General features: G+C 32.3%; 1 protein-coding gene across 1 annotated transcript in view; it reads right to left on the bottom strand.

The window, feature by feature from the left end:
* Positions 1–5,330: 5,330 nt before the first annotated feature.
* The window catches only part of LOC130897240 (tyrosine-protein kinase-like otk), a 118,373-nt gene continuing 107,620 nt past the window's right edge, over positions 5,331–16,083 (bottom strand). Inside the window, exons 5-18 of the mRNA XM_057805996.1 lie at positions 15,393–15,553; positions 14,834–14,975; positions 14,057–14,193; positions 13,784–13,938; positions 13,584–13,725; positions 11,935–12,243; positions 11,531–11,800; positions 11,118–11,393; positions 9,732–9,878; positions 8,954–9,193; positions 6,985–7,268; positions 6,648–6,893; positions 6,365–6,586; positions 5,331–5,505 (exon numbers count right to left, since the gene is read on the bottom strand). Coding sequence (XP_057661979.1) covers positions 5,416–5,505; positions 6,365–6,586; positions 6,648–6,893; positions 6,985–7,268; positions 8,954–9,193; positions 9,732–9,878; positions 11,118–11,393; positions 11,531–11,800; positions 11,935–12,243; positions 13,584–13,725; positions 13,784–13,938; positions 14,057–14,193; positions 14,834–14,975; positions 15,393–15,553 — 2,821 coding nt within the window. The 3' untranslated portion in view covers positions 5,331–5,415. The remainder of the gene's footprint in view (positions 5,506–6,364; positions 6,587–6,647; positions 6,894–6,984; positions 7,269–8,953; positions 9,194–9,731; positions 9,879–11,117; positions 11,394–11,530; positions 11,801–11,934; positions 12,244–13,583; positions 13,726–13,783; positions 13,939–14,056; positions 14,194–14,833; positions 14,976–15,392; positions 15,554–16,083) is intronic.

The raw sequence follows: 16,083 nt of genomic DNA, 5'->3' as shown, positions 1-16,083 counted from the left end.
ATACTGCTTATCTTTCAATAGGTATTGAATATATGTCTTGCTTTACTTTTGTAAGCTTCTCTAGTCTTAATCTTTATATTACGGGAAGCTATATTTTATACACCCTTATAACATAAATATGTCCATATTTGATCAATTAGAATATTTCTAAAAATATGTAGTAGAAGAAGATTAATTTTCTATAAAATTAAGTCACAACTTTGGCAGTGCCACTGTTATAATTGTCATGACAATACTTCCAGCATAAAGTGTCTTCTTCACTTGATTGTCGACCAACAGCAATGCGAAGAAAACTAAATAATAGTATTGTTAATTTATTTAACTGTATTGTCTTCTTTAGGTAGTTAGAGTTTTAATCAGCCTATAATATTTAAAAGAGAAAAGACAAATCTTAAAACAGTGGCTCAATGTGACATTCTGAAATTTAATATCTTTCATATTGGACTCGAATCTTTTGTATGCACTACAAATCTTTCAAATATTGGAAAATACCGAGGTATCAACGATTCATTACAAAAATCAAATTCTAAAACTTGATTGTTAAAATTCCAGTTCCAAAATATTTATAGAACACTAAAGAATATTCCATAATTGTGTAATCAAGTATACAAAGGACAATGTACAAGAGAAAGAAGAATACGTGGAGAATCCAAAGGAATGCTAAGCTGAGACAGATATATGGCGAGCCAGATTTGGCGGCGTTTATCCGGGGGGCACGTCTGAGGAGACTGGGACACGTGGAGATGATGCCTTCTGATCGACACCCACAAAAAGTATAAAGTTCCTGAAGGACGGCGACTGAGAGAAAGACCGCGCCTTCGGTGGTTGGAGGACGTTGAGACGGACCTAGTCTAGCTAGTGGTTCGACGTTGGATGCAGTCGATTGTTGAAAAGGTTCTGATTCTTCAAGAAGGATGGCGCCTTATTGGCATCGGGGTAAACTTCATTTAGGTTACATTGTACAACACAAGCCGTTGAAATTTTCAATAATAAATTGCTTCTGGAAGGTTTTTGAACTGTTATTTATCATGCTGTACTCTGGTACCACGTGGTTATATAGTTTCTTTTGTATGACAATACTTTTTCTATTGTTCCAGCATTGCTCATCAAAATAAAGATAGAAAAATCGGTTAAAATTCCAAATAACAAATGAGAGAGGTAATTGACTAACACGTCATGGTTTTATTTTAAGAAACGCAGCAAAAACGACGGGTTATCCAAAGGAACAAGGGACTAGGGGATGCAGTTATATTAATCCCCAATTATAAAGTAAATAGAATTTTTAGGTCCTTAATTGTTTGATTGTCCGTAAAAGTTTTATGGTGTAACAAACAAAGATTGCAGGAAGATAGTCTACGGCCAAGGATAATAATATTAGAATACCGATTTTTTGGTCTGAATACCAAATTTCTGGAGTTGAATGGCTGAGACATCCACAACTTTCATTGAGGTCACCTTAACGTTGTAGTTCGGCAAGGGCAACTTACTTAATCACAGTTTTTTGACAATTTTCATGACAAGTGTTGATGGGGCTTCTTCCAACTTTTGCTGACGGGACTCAATCTCGACGAGACTTCCACGACAACGCTACAACGCCCTAAATCTTGTATTTTATTACGTTCTTTTATTAATTATAATGTTTTGTGTTTTTGGAAGTAATTTAGGTGTTAAGTTAATCCCAATGAAGCAAACAGTTTATCAAACCGTTGTCAGAAAATTTTATTTAAAAAATGTGGCAGATATGCCAATAATAAAAATTAGTAGTTCACAGTTTACCCTACAGTTGGACACTTTTTCAGCTTTTCTGCTTCTTCTCTCTACCCTCCAGTTATAGTACAGATGTACTTGGGACAAGTTAAATCCCTATAGTGACTGAAGTTAACTGAATAGTTTCCAAAAGAAGTCTTTATAATTAAAACACGATTGTTTCCAAGGTGAAGTTTTGAGGGATTCGTGTTAAAACTTGATTACACAGATAAGCAATTTTTAAAATGTTAATTTTCAATTTATGAACATCTTATATAAATGTAAGTTCGTATCATAACAAGAATATTTGTTTACGTACTTTTGGATTCGGTCATTTGCAGATTTATTTCGATCGGTTTATGTCAAAACAGAAAGAAATTATAACTTCAACTTTTTCATCATAAATCTATATATTGGTGAATCAAATATTTGTTTAAAACGAAAATTAATTGATGTACTGAAAATAAAGTGACCATTCGTCCTGTATCACGCATCAAAACAGTTCTGCTTTCCAGGATACTATCACAGATTCTATGAAACCTGTAGATTGTCTTATATTTTGTGCGAGATTATTTTCTTTATATTTTAGTAGCTTTAGTCTGCTTCTGTAGTGTTTCTCTGCCCCTGCGAGCGCTAATCTTCTTCGCCTAGTTCTCATTTTCATTTATGATGGAACTATGAACTGTAGAGGTAAGGAGAACTATCTGAGTGAATCATAAAGTGTCCGTTGAAAAGGAGCAAATTAAAGTATCACTTTTATTAATTATTCCACCATCGACGAACACACAAACAACCTTCAATGTCATTCCAAATTCGTCTTATTTTATTATAAAAATAGGACAGTTATACAAAAAAACATTGTATGCCGTTTGTGTTAACAATGATTTCATTTTGGGAATTTTTCACTCCTACCAAATAAAAATTTGGTTGGAATTGTAATTATCAAAAGTTACTTTCTTACTTGATTCATTTCTTTTTGATTGTAGGTAGTTAAGTGTCATTGAATTCTAGAAAATATGGTCACTTTAACTGATAATATCTAATTTTTAACAAGAACACCTATAAAAAAGCTTAAATTTGATCGATGATGAAAAGTTAAAAAAAGTGTAGATCGAAACTAATGTATAAAAAAATGAGCACTATGTTAAAGATATGTTTTCGATAACTCTCTCAATAATTATTGCTTTTGAGACACGTGGCTCGTTTTTGAATATTGCTATAATTTAACAATTGGAGCAAATTTTGAGCTGAGTAGTAGTTTAAATCTACTAAATATTATTTTCAACTGAATAAACCGAACGAAACTTTCTGTTTGAAACTGTATTACATCTTATTTTATGAACCAGATACATTATATCGATTTTATTATTATATTTTTAAAAACATCGGCAAATATACAAAAACCGAGTATTTTGGCAGTGCTTTGTGGCTCCGAAATGTATAATATACAAAATTATTTCTAAAAAAAAGTCTAAAATTTAAGAATATATGATATGCTTTAGATACAATTAAATATTAAAAAAATGATATGTACAAATATAAATAGATATAATAAGTCTTGGACTCTTGTGTTTTATTGCATCGTCTTTTAGAAGATGGTTGAAATAATTCCTATTTGTGTTACAATTCATTGGATGCAGAATTTTTAAAAAATAATTTGATCATCAATAGACAATGTAGAGATTTATTAAAATCAGAATCAATTTCTGCAATTACAATTCATCGTTCACGAGAATGCTCAGTTTGCAGTTTAGTTTTTTATTTTTTACACATGTTTATTACTAAATCCTCGAGGGTTTTAAACTGAATTTATTGTACTATATAAGAGATCTTATTTGACTCATTAAAGCAGAATTCACACTGGCTGGCGCCAGTCCAGAAGACAAGCGAGCGTTGGCTTGGCGCCTATTGTTTAGACGAAATTCACGTTAAAAATAATGAATTCGTAGTGCAATGTCTGCAACAAAAGTAACAGAGAGAAGAGTTGATTGATATATATGAAAAAGCGAAATTACTTTGGATAAGAAAACGGTTAAGCGATAGACCGAATCTTCTGCTTTGATACTGGAAGAACTAAGATTATAAGATCCTTCTGAGTACCCGTAGACGTTGCGGCTTACTACTGAACATTTTGAACTACTTTCACTTATACAGAGCTCGCAAATGAGTGGCGTGATGCGTCTACACGAGTCCGCAACGTTGGGTGCGGAGGTCGATGGGTACGCGGCCGGAGGTTGATTTAAAAAAATTGACGGCGTTAGCAGACAGCGCTTGTTTGATTTGAAAAATTGTTTACACAAGGCAAATACCAAGCATCGTGTAAACTAGACTTAACAGTAACGAAAACTTGTCAACAATAAAAAATACGTTGTAAAAGTTTGATCTTTGACCTGATGATAGAGAAGAAATATCAAAAGTCAAAAAATGGTCAAAATTAGACGCTGGGAGGGTTATAACTTTAAACCTCGTTTCTCTAATAATAATAATGATGCATTGTAGTGGACTATGCAGTTTAGTTGACAAAAAATCGTTGCATTTTCGATTTATCGTAACATTATTACGATTTATCGAGGCGTGTACACTTACATACAAAAAATTAATATCTGCTAATAATTTTGGATTAGTGAATGTAAATAAAATTTGGATTAACCGAGTTCATACTATCAAGATCAGATTACAAATTAATTTTGATGTGTACTATCCCGAAAGTCTCGATAAATTTTGAAAGCACTTTCTCATATCTATATATTATTAGTTAATTCAATGAATTGTTGTTTTTTATATTGAATCCAATAACATTTTTTTATTGCCATCTTCTAAAAGACGAAATATTATAAATATAATATATAATATAAAAAAATGGAATCAATATAATGATACATATTCCCAAAAAATCAGATTCGTTTATAACGGGATAATTTACAACTATGAAAAATATTTGGGGTTTGCAAATACACATTTTTTACAATTTTGCCGCAATTACTGGCAACAACATCATTTAATTTTATACCAAAAAGGTACTCTTGATAAAACTGGATACTGTGTACCATTTTCGGAATATTTTGATTTGAAAAATATGAAGTAATAACCGAGGCTGTTATGAATAATGATAAATGTATTAATTAAACAAAAAATTACAAGATGAAAATTAAAAAAAAATAGAATTTAATTAGAATAGGTGTTACTACTACTATTTATAAACAATACAAACTAATGGAATTTTATATTTAGTTTTTACAAAGAATCAATTCACAGTTTTATGAATTATATGTTGTTATATATATGGGACACACTGTAGAGAATTGTTTATATATATATATCGAGTGGTATAACTTTGTTTACTGATATGACATTAACATTACCGTTATATATAATCGTAAATTATCCCGTGAAAGTCTTATAAAAATGTTGAAATACTGTATAAATATAATTCAAAAAATGTCAACCAGGATTTCTGAGATCAGACTAAAAAATCTTAACATCTCACACACTTATAAAATTATAAAATAAATAAACTTAATACTAAAAGTCAGTTAGAAAAAACTGTGTAACAGTTCAGTACATTCTCAAAATATATGGAAGCATACGACATATTGAAAATTCGTGATCAAATATACTTGAATAATAAATTTGGTTTGTGTTTCTTATAATCTACTTCTTCTTATCCTTCTATTTACATGAGTTGAGTACTTCACCGATTTGCGAGCTTATTTCGGTGAACGATGGCCTATCTTGTGGATTAATGCTCCAGCAAGATTCCTAAAAAAGGTAAATTATTTCTAAAAATGTAAGTATTTGAATAGCATATTTGTATAGTTTTTTTAATCCTTTAATCAATATTTATTTGTCCAAAATAAAAGATACTCGATGAAGTGTATACGTTTTTTAATTTTTTTCCGTAGATAATTTTTTTGGGTTTTGTCCACTTCAGTTTGTGTATCGAATTTAATATGCAAAAATCCATTCTCTATAGAATAATTTAAAATAAAGATAAAATTCATTAACAATGTTCTGAGGTCAAGGAATATACTGTGTTTGCTAACACGCAACTTCGGACGAAGGCTCGGTATCCATAATTTTTGTAGTAGCAATGATTGGTTAGAAGAGTTGTGGACGCCGATGTTAATAAATGTAGCCAATGGATTAAATACCTGTCAGTTCTTTTGCACAATTATTCTGTTGATGAAATTTTTAACGCAGACGAATTGGGCTTATTTTAAACTACTTTTACTTTAGAATATGAGTCCTGACATGGTGGAAAACTAAGCGAACATGTCATGAACCGTGACTATTAATAGGAAAATCTACGACTTCAGAGTATTAAAACTGTTCCTGTGAATTACCAAAATATTAAGAAGACATGAATGCCCGTATTCTAACCTCTAATTTAACCTGGATGTTTGAGACACTGAATAAGTGAAACCAATTTGCACGTCCCTTGAAGTTTCACTTAACTAAGTTCCAGAAAGGTACTACTAAGTTTATGATATATATGGAATAATTCAATCAGCTAATTATTATAATACTGTCAGAGTAAAATGAATTAGACACTTCTAGATGCGGGCATTTAAAAAAAAGGAATGTTCCCTTCAGGTGAAAGAAAGTTCTTAACACTTACCTGTAATACCACCAATTCCTCTGGTGTAGTACTATGGGGTTTCCATTCGATTTTTTTCTCTTTTAGTTTATTCAGGAAAGTAGTATCGTTGATTTTAGATTGAGGTAGTTCTCCTTGAGCAAAAATTTCCCACATCAATACACCGAAAGCATAAACGTCACTTTTCGTTGAAAATTCGTCTTCATAAACTGCTTCATACGGCAACCATCTTAATGGTATTATCTATTGGAAAAAAATATTAATTAATAAAAAAAAATTTTAAATATCTAGCTGGCACACCCACCTGATTAACATGTTTACAATATTCCTGACTGTATGGATCCCTTGTTAATCTCGGTAATCCGACTTTAGCAACCAAAAGGGAAGATATTAAACAATTTCTTGCAGCTAAATCCCTGTGAACTTGTCTGTTATTGGCCAGATATTCCATGCCGCATCCTATCTGATGCAGTATACTTATTATTTGAGCAATTGTTAGTGGTGGTGGATTACCCCCACGGGTAGCAATTAAAAACTTCTTCAAATCACCCTAAAAAAATAGACAAGTGAAAGATAAATGGAAACATTGGAATTACGTATAAGGAAGATAGTATGGAGAGTAAAATAAGTATAAAACTTACCCAATCAGTATGTTCCAGTATCATATAATGCGGTTCTGTTTCTCGGCACAATCCAAATAACTTTGTAATATGTTCGTGATTTAATTTATTGAACATATCAATTTCTCTTTTAAATTCAGTCAGACAATGTTCGTCTTTTGTATTGTTCAGTGCTTTTACTAATACGTGGACATCTTTATCTTCAGATTCCAATTTCGTTTGGGAATTCCTTGAATGACGTTTGTCATTTGCAATAGCACTTTTTGGTATTTTGGATACGGATATGTCACCGAATTCTCCCCGACCTATAAACACAATAATCGGAAAATTACAAATTAATATGCAGTAGTACAAAAAATTTAGAGAAATAGAAATATTGATAAATACTTCAACCAACTTAATTCTTCAAAGAACATCTCGGTAAATTATAATATAATTAACGTTGAGTGAGTTAAGATTCGTTTTATCTTCCGTTGGTTAAAAAAAATTAAACTACGATAAAAAAGTTATTCAAACAAACGTATAAATAAGTTTCAAAAATGACTACTGTTTCACGGAAGGTGTATGAGTAACCCAGGGACTATTTGTGGAAAAGATAGAGAATTATTTGGAAAATGGTTTTATTAATACCATTACTTCTTGACCTGGCGTGATCAAATGGCCTGCCGGATCAATGGATTTATCTACAAGAGGTTTATTTGTGTGCCCAAACACTTGAGCAGAAAAAGACAACGATTAGGCTGATTCCTTTGTCATATTGACATCAGCTAAATCACCAATGGACACAGAATTAATTTTTTGGCATATAGATCTGGTCAATCTACTTAAACAGGCACGAAATTCGACTGGTTACCGGCCTTCTAACCGGATATGGTCATCTAAGATACCGTCTCCGCACTATATGCATCATCCCGAATGCTACTGGTGCATGGATGAAGAAGGAACTGCTGACCACGTCATTGGTCAATGACAATAAGAGGTTAAAACCCCTGGGCACGCCTCAGTCTTGTGACGTTGGGAGATTTTGGTTTGGATAGTTTGTTTTTGTATAATAAACTGCTCATCAAAACTTAGTTTGGTTTTTGGTTTTTGGCTTTTTTAAAGTTTATATAATATTTTTCTTTAGAATGAACGACCATCAGCGAAAATTTATCGATTAATATTTCATTCAGTTGAAGGCCGCAAGAATGTCACTTAACTTATTAACATATGTTGCTGTTACTTGGAGAACTCAAGAAGACTCTAGCAAAATGTTAAAAAGTTTGTTCTGTTGAAAGTCGTACTTTGTACCTTGAGAAAAAGTACTACTCTACAAAATTCATTTTGGGATCGTTATAACTTTGTAATAATGCGATAAGAGGAGTTAATAAGGGAACACAAAAGCTGCATTTTGTTTATGAACAAGTTGTTTGGAATAATGAAATTTGTGGAAGAATATTGTTTATCTACGAATCTAAGTTTCTGAAGACAATCAGAACAGCTACATATAATATAGTATCATAGAGATTGTGCAGTGTCTTGCAACTCAGTAACTTGAGAGACTGGATTGGGATAGATAAGGAGCAGCTGATAGGACAAAAGTACACTACAGACATTTTAGATGAATATGTGATCTTCTTTTTCTCTATTTGTCTAAATAAAAATAGTCCATATAGTATTTGATTCGTTGATCCCCTAGTTGCACTAGGTATTTTTCAATTTATATTTGCAAAATTTTTGTTTGTTGTTTGTTGCCACATTTTCCTTTCTTTTGAGTGTTTGTGTTGTATCTTGGTTTCACGTTCGGTATTCGGTCTTCTTCCTCATATTCTTCTCAACTGTTTATTGTAATCAATTGTTTTATGTGGCTCAGACATCGTAACTTCCTTCCTAATACACTCAATGATGATAAGTACTTTTCAAACTAAGCAAAAATATTATTAAGAAGTGTGATGTTTTTAAATGAATAATACAACACCATCTTCCAAAAATATTCGAAATATAAACTTACCAATAAGCTTTAATTCCTTAAGGTGTGTCCTTGATAGTGCTAATTTGTCGTATAGACTGGATTTCGACTTTTTGGACTGATTTGAGCATTGGGAGTTAGTCGTTTCAGCACCATCACTTTTTTGTCCATCTTTGAGATTTTCTATTCCATTTAATTTCATTTTTACAGAGGTGGAGCTAGTGCCGTTTATTGGTTCTTTGAGTTCAGTATGTTCGATATCACCATTTTCAGCTTTTGGAACTAAAAGTATACAATGATTTTTTTAACGTATTAAAGATATAATCGAGTGCCTTGATTAAATTGATTAATATTTTTATGAAAAGTTGTGAAGTGTCTACATTATCAAGTGATCTTTAATTTTCAGTCTGGTTTTCGTTTTTTCTTGATCTTAACGAAACCAAAAACAACTAATCTTTTTTGTTTAATTTATGCTTATTTATGTTCAATCTAAAATAATGTATGATGATTTCAACAATCCTTTATAGTTTTCTACAAAAAAAAGTCTCAAAAATATAAAACAACATTTTTTTCGTGATTTTTCTCATTTTTCCTTTCCTAAAAAAACGCGGCATCTCTAAATTTTGATATTAAGATCTCAAACTTTATCAGAATATTTTTTTCGTTACTTTGGACGATTTCGTAGTATTGTTATTCATCATATCGACTCAATCAGCGATGTTTTAGCCCTCCTTTTATTTTTTTTGGGTTGAACAAAAGCAAAAGCTATTTTCTCTACAGGATCTACAAATATGGGATTCATATGTTTAAAGATGCTTACCATCTAAGGGAATTTTTCTGGATTTTCTTCTGTATCTACACCACACCATCAATCCAACTACTAAAATTATATAGGCCCCTGCTACAGACATAGTTATCAAAACGGCTTTAGTTACCGTTGAATCTCCAGAATGAGAATTGTCTAACGCTAAAAATAAAAAGAACAAACTCAAAAATACGAAATGTGAAGAAAAAAATTTTATTAATGCAATAAAAATTTTCAATATAATATAATAATTGTTAGTTCAAGTGATTGTCAACTGATTGTGTTAAGTTCTCAGTTCTCAACTTTGGCCGTCCCTTTTGACCTCTGAAATTTTATAACCTATTTCACATCATTTCAATAACATTTTTTATCAACAAAATCAACAAAACTTTATAATTGGAGATCTCAGGTTTAGTGTAAAGAATTGTTTAAAGCAAATTATTATTATTAACTGTTATATTTTCTGATTACAAATCATCTAAAACAACCGCGAAGCCTCTGTGGGGGCTCCGCGAAACGAAAACACCTCTGATTATCAACAACGGTCAACAATCGATATTTTTCTTCGATTGTTGTAATTTAATCGAGTAGTTTAGTGAATCATTTAGTGGAGTCGATCCGTTTCGTGTGTATAATTTGAAAGACCGTTTGTATGATAAAACCTAGTTTTTCCGACTGTGTTTTATTGGGGATATCTTTCAAAAATTGACTTTATGATTAATATGTAAAAAGACAACAGTGTTCCAGTAGATTTTTGAATTATTTGGAATGGTAAGAAAGAAATGGAAAGCTTTGCGACTTGATCCAGTAGGTCACTGCAATGCACGCATATTTTGAGATGTATTTTCCAGAAGAATAACGTACAAAAATGAATTCATGGATTGAACTTTCTTTTTTACCCAACGTGCAAAAGCCTGAAGTGTCGTTTTTAGAAATGTCATCAGACATAATTATGGAATCATTGTTCAAAACGACGCCTCTCTGCGATTTTTGTGTCAGAATCCGTGATGAATATCCAATGCTTGCCAAAATGGTCCGGAACGTTCTTCTGCCGTTCCCATCAACATACTTATGCGAAACGGGGTATTCAACCTATGTAGCTACGAAAACAAAATAATTCAATAGACTGAAAGAGATTATAACTATCTCCTATCAAACCTAACATCAACAAATTGATGATATGATATTAATTTTATGATTATTGATAAAGAACGCACATAAAGACATTGCCGCCCCTTGAAATCTGCCGCTTTAGGATAGAGCCAACTCAACAGATACAGTTTTTAAGCATATGATTTAGGTTACTTTGAGAAGTTACTTTTCGAAAATATATCACGATGATTTGAGTAATGTAATATATTATATGATATAATGAGAATGTTTTCGAATTGATATACTTACTATAAACAATCAGTTGCACTTCTTTCCTATTCAGTCCGGCGCTGTTTCCAGCAGTACAACCATATTTATTTTCATCTTCTTTACGAACTTCACTGATGTATAACGTCCCATTATCTAAAACTTTGAATCTCTCCAAATCAAAATCGTTCATTTTTAGATTTTTATCCCATTGAATTGTTGGTTTCGGATCTCCTTCTACTACACAATCAATAAGAATCGATTCGCCTTCGAAAGCTTCAGAAGGAGTTTTTGGTAATACGCTAAATTTGGGAGCCACTGGAAAAACATTTCATACTTCATATTTATTAATAACTACTGGTTCGCCAATTCTCTTTTGAGACCATAAATTTTTGCGGTGTTGCCACTATTAACAATATTTCTTTATTGAAATGATGGTTATTCGAGAAACTTACCTACAACGTCGATGTTTATAGAAGCATTAATAATTCCCTGACTATTGCTAGCGATACAATTGTATCTTCCTTTGTCTTCAGCTAACACTCCATTGAAGTGAAGAGTTCCATTCATGTCTGAAATGTGGTTGGATACATTTTCGACGGGGATTCCTTCTTTTTCCCAACGAATTATTGGCGGAGGCGTACCTTGAGCTTTACAGTGAACTTTGGCAACACTTCCTAATTCCATTTTTTTATTCACCGGCGCGGGAACGAATTTAAGTTGTTCTGGAAAATAAAAATAAGAAATTTTATATGACCAAATAATTGTAAACGTTATAAATTCTTATCAGAAGTATTCTACATAATAAAGATCCTTTATAACCTAAAAACTTGAATGAGTGGACTGTTTTGACACTTACCAATTACAGATATTGTTGCCGGTTTGGAATAAACTGGTCTCTGTCCCATTGTAACTACCTCACAAACATATTCTCCCCTATCAGATGCTTGAGTATTGCTTATTACTAAAGTTCCATTGTGCTTAAAATTCTTAATTCTGGGATGAGAATGGCCGGTTTCATCGTATTCGTGTTTCAAAGATTTGCCATCTTTTCTCCATTTAACTAAAGTGTGTTCTCTAGATCCCGATTCAAATTCGCAAGTTAACATTGATTGCTCGTTTTCGTCAACTGTTATACTTTCTGGAGGAACAGTTATTTTTGGTTTGGCTGTAAAACAAAACGTTTAGTATATCGTATCGCGAAGTTTAATTTAAATTTTAACAGATTGAATATTGAAAGATAAATTGAATGTTCCTTTAATTTTTCCCAATATCGTATATGAAGATTAAGAGTAACAATCAAAGATACGTAAATCATAAAAAATAGACTGAATATTTATGACAATAATTTGGTATTGAGATCTGGTAACACGGATGCGGGACAGAGCGAGCGCTCTACGAATACGTGGCAGAAATGCGCAATACCCTCATTAACAAAATGGATTCCGAGGAACAAACACTACTGTTTGATCTGCTAATTCGAAGACGCCGGAGGACATGAACACACACATATAAGTCATCACATCAGTGACACCTGAAGAAAGGCTCTTAATTACTATACTCGCAGCGATCTCAGCCCATGCGCGGCGTATCGTTGCGCGTCCGCTCCGCTTTGAAGACGCTCGCAATCCTCTAATATGATAAGGCTCTTATGTGTAGAGACAAGCAATTGAAAGTTTACGCTTTAGTTAGGTCGTTTTTGCAGTGTCTATCGTAGAATAAGATCTTGAACAACTTGTTTCGTTCGGAATGTTACGATCTGCCTAGTGTGATAATATAGTTCTTAGTTGGATTATGGGTGGACCGTTAAGTAATTAGTTTTTCTGATAGGCCAGGCGTGCCCACTGAAACTACCAAAGGTCGACGTCCTATAACTTGATCCTTTTGACTTTACTAGGTTAATGATGAGGCTTTACCAAGTCGTACATGAAATGCAGGACACTCATCAATGACGTGGTTTACAGTTTCTTTCTCCATCATATTTCAGATGCATTCTGAATAGTTTGTACAGCCCCTAATGTGAAGACGGTGTCTTACATCGTCGTGTCCGCTTGAAAAGATCAGTCACCAGTAGAATTCCGTGGCTAAGCGAAAATCTGGTAGCTTTGGGATTAGTTGAAAGTGGTGTTAAGTGGAAATGAGTCGGTTAAATACGAAGAACGTTAAGGAAGTGTTTCGACCTTAAAAACAGATAATAATGAACAAAAGTTGAAAAAACAGATGGGTGAAAAATACAAGAGATGTGCGAAGAAAGTATTTTCTCTAAAATAAATGTAGAGACACGATTTCGTACAAAGATTAAGCCACAGCAGAACCGATGAAAGCCAGTCCGAAATATGCCTTCCAGAAATGCTTCCAATTTGATGTTACCTCATTTGATCACACCTCTTAGTTTTTAAAATACTAGTTGTACTTAGTTGAAAAACAATTCTGGAGAATAAAGTTGACGCAAATTTGAAACTACTTTTTCCCTTCTATTTATTTCCAAGATTCTCTTATTTTACTTACCCGTAACAATAACTTCGACTGACTTTTCTGTTTTTCCTGCAATATTTTCCGCAACACATTTATAACGTCCCGCATTTTCCAATTTGATATTTTCAATAATCAACCTTCCGTCGTCCACTCTTATTTCACCAGAATCAGAAATCTGAAACAAGAAATATCACAATCATTTTTAATATTTATTTATTTAGTTGGCGACTTACGGTGTGTTTGTGTTGATTCTCCCACCATTTTTTTGCTGGTGGTAAACTTTTTGGTGGTAAACAAGTCAATTGAAAAGTTGACCCTTCACCTACAATTTTTCTAGAGTTTTCTGGCAGTGCTGGTTCAAATGAGGTAGGTGTGAACGATTCGATGTCTAGAACAAAAAAATTGGTTTCTTGAATATATAGTAAAGTACTTTTGGGAAAAAGAGAAAGATCTGACAACAATGTTGATATAATTGAGGCACTCTGTATAATATCACATCTACTTACATGATAATTTAAGTTCGGCAGTGTATTTTTGCGGAACTTCTCCAGATTCGCTTCTAATACCAACGCAAGTATAAAAACCTTGATCCGATTCGGAAACATCGTTAATTTCAAGACTTCCGTTGGAGTGAATGCTTAATCTTAAATTACAAAATTAAATAATTAATTGGTATGGTGACAACTAAATTAAATATTTGAAATTAACTGAAATTATAAAAAAACTTTATTTCAAAATTGAATACAAGGAGAATCGAAAAAATATCTCAAATTCATTAAATCGTTATAAACGGTTTCAAATGTATCGAGTATATTTAAGCACTTTTCTATAAAATTATTATAATTAAATAAGTATGGAGTGTTTTTACAAGAACTTCAATATCAAGACAAACGTGTTATCGTAATATATTATATGTCTAGTTTCTTAATAATTCACATCCACTGCCTGTACCAAATCCATTAACGCAGTTGCAATTGTGATGTCGTCGGCCACTTTAAAATCGCTAATTAAGGACGAAAAACGAAAAATTACAGTCACAGAATGGAGGGACAATAAAAGACGCAAATTAAGACAGGCTGGAAGAAGCTATGTGACAAGGGAAAGGGGTAGAAAAACATGGGAAACAAGGGACATTCCTGGCAAGCTGGAAAACGTTGTGTGTGATGTGGAATTTTTTTTTAACTTTGCCAAGTGAAGAAAAGTAAACAACAATAAATTTTTATATTCTAATTTCCTGTTTTGATTTGCATCGTTGGATTCAGGACAATCAAAATTAAACTTACCTATTGTTATTTTCAAGTCTTTGATCTTTTAGGTACCATTCAATAACATCTGCATTTTGATAAGAGCAATCCATAATGGCTGTGTCACCTCTTTTTATTATAATATCGGATGGAACCGTTTGAATCAATGGAGTGTTGTTTCCTGAAACAATGAAAACATTTCGAATACGTCCGATATATTAGGACGAGTCCTCCCCCAAAGACATGGTATTTTAAGCGTTTTACCCACAAAATATAAGTCAATTGCGTTGTTTTTGACAACATAATGACGAAATTTATGAAATGTTTACCTTAAATCTCAATTCCTCATCGACAAAAAACAAACAAACAAAAAACAAAGTTAATTAATGAGGATTTAGGGAGGGGTCATGACCCCCTCAGATCCACGCTTTTCTTGCTGTTATTTTTAGTTTTTGCAAATATGCATCATGAAACTTGTTATTGCGTCTACAAGCTCATAAGAATGTCAATATTTAGTCTATTTATCAATTGGAATAATCGTTATAAAAACGAAAATTTGATCATTTGTTTGGGTTTATGTTAAAATTAAAACTCTTACCGGCGACGATTAATGCAAAATTTGTTGTTGAATGTCGGATTCCGGCCTCGTTTTTGGCGACACATCTGTAAACGCCGTTGTCAGATGCCTCCACAGACTTTATGTGCAACTTTTTCTTTTTAATTTCAAGCCTGGCTGATTTCGTTAAATGGTCTGTATTCCTGTAATCAAAAATAATGCACGTGAGTTTTAGCTTTTCGCACAAAGCGTCCAATCTTCAAACTGAGAGTATACGTAATTTATATTTAACTCGACTGTATTTTTAATTGTTTGCTTTTTCACTTAAATTAGAATTGGATGTTGAAAAAGCGAAGTCATTTTATACAGTATGTCATTATACTACACAGTATTTAATTATTTATTCATTTACTTCTGATATATTCCAAATAGATTTGCAGAAAGAAGTTGGTATAAATATGATAATTACAAAGATGGAACACTTTGATAATAAAATATATGAAACAGTAGATAAAACAAAAGTATATTTTATTTACGTTGTATTTTTATCAAATCATTAAATTCTCGTGTCTGTTAAATAAGTAAAACCAAATATTTTTATCACAAACAGTTCACGATAATTTAAAAAGAAAATAGTATGCAAAAGAAATCAAAATTTTCGAAACCAAACATCTACTACCCATGTGACTTTATTCACAGAAATATTTCGAGGATGATTCCAACAGAAAAAACA

This window comes from Diorhabda carinulata, chromosome 8 (assembly GCF_026250575.1).
Source record: "Diorhabda carinulata isolate Delta chromosome 8, icDioCari1.1, whole genome shotgun sequence".
Taxonomy (NCBI): Eukaryota; Metazoa; Arthropoda; class Insecta; order Coleoptera; family Chrysomelidae; genus Diorhabda; species Diorhabda carinulata.
Note: the sequence above shows the minus strand (reverse complement) of the source record. Positions and strands in the feature narration are given on the sequence as shown.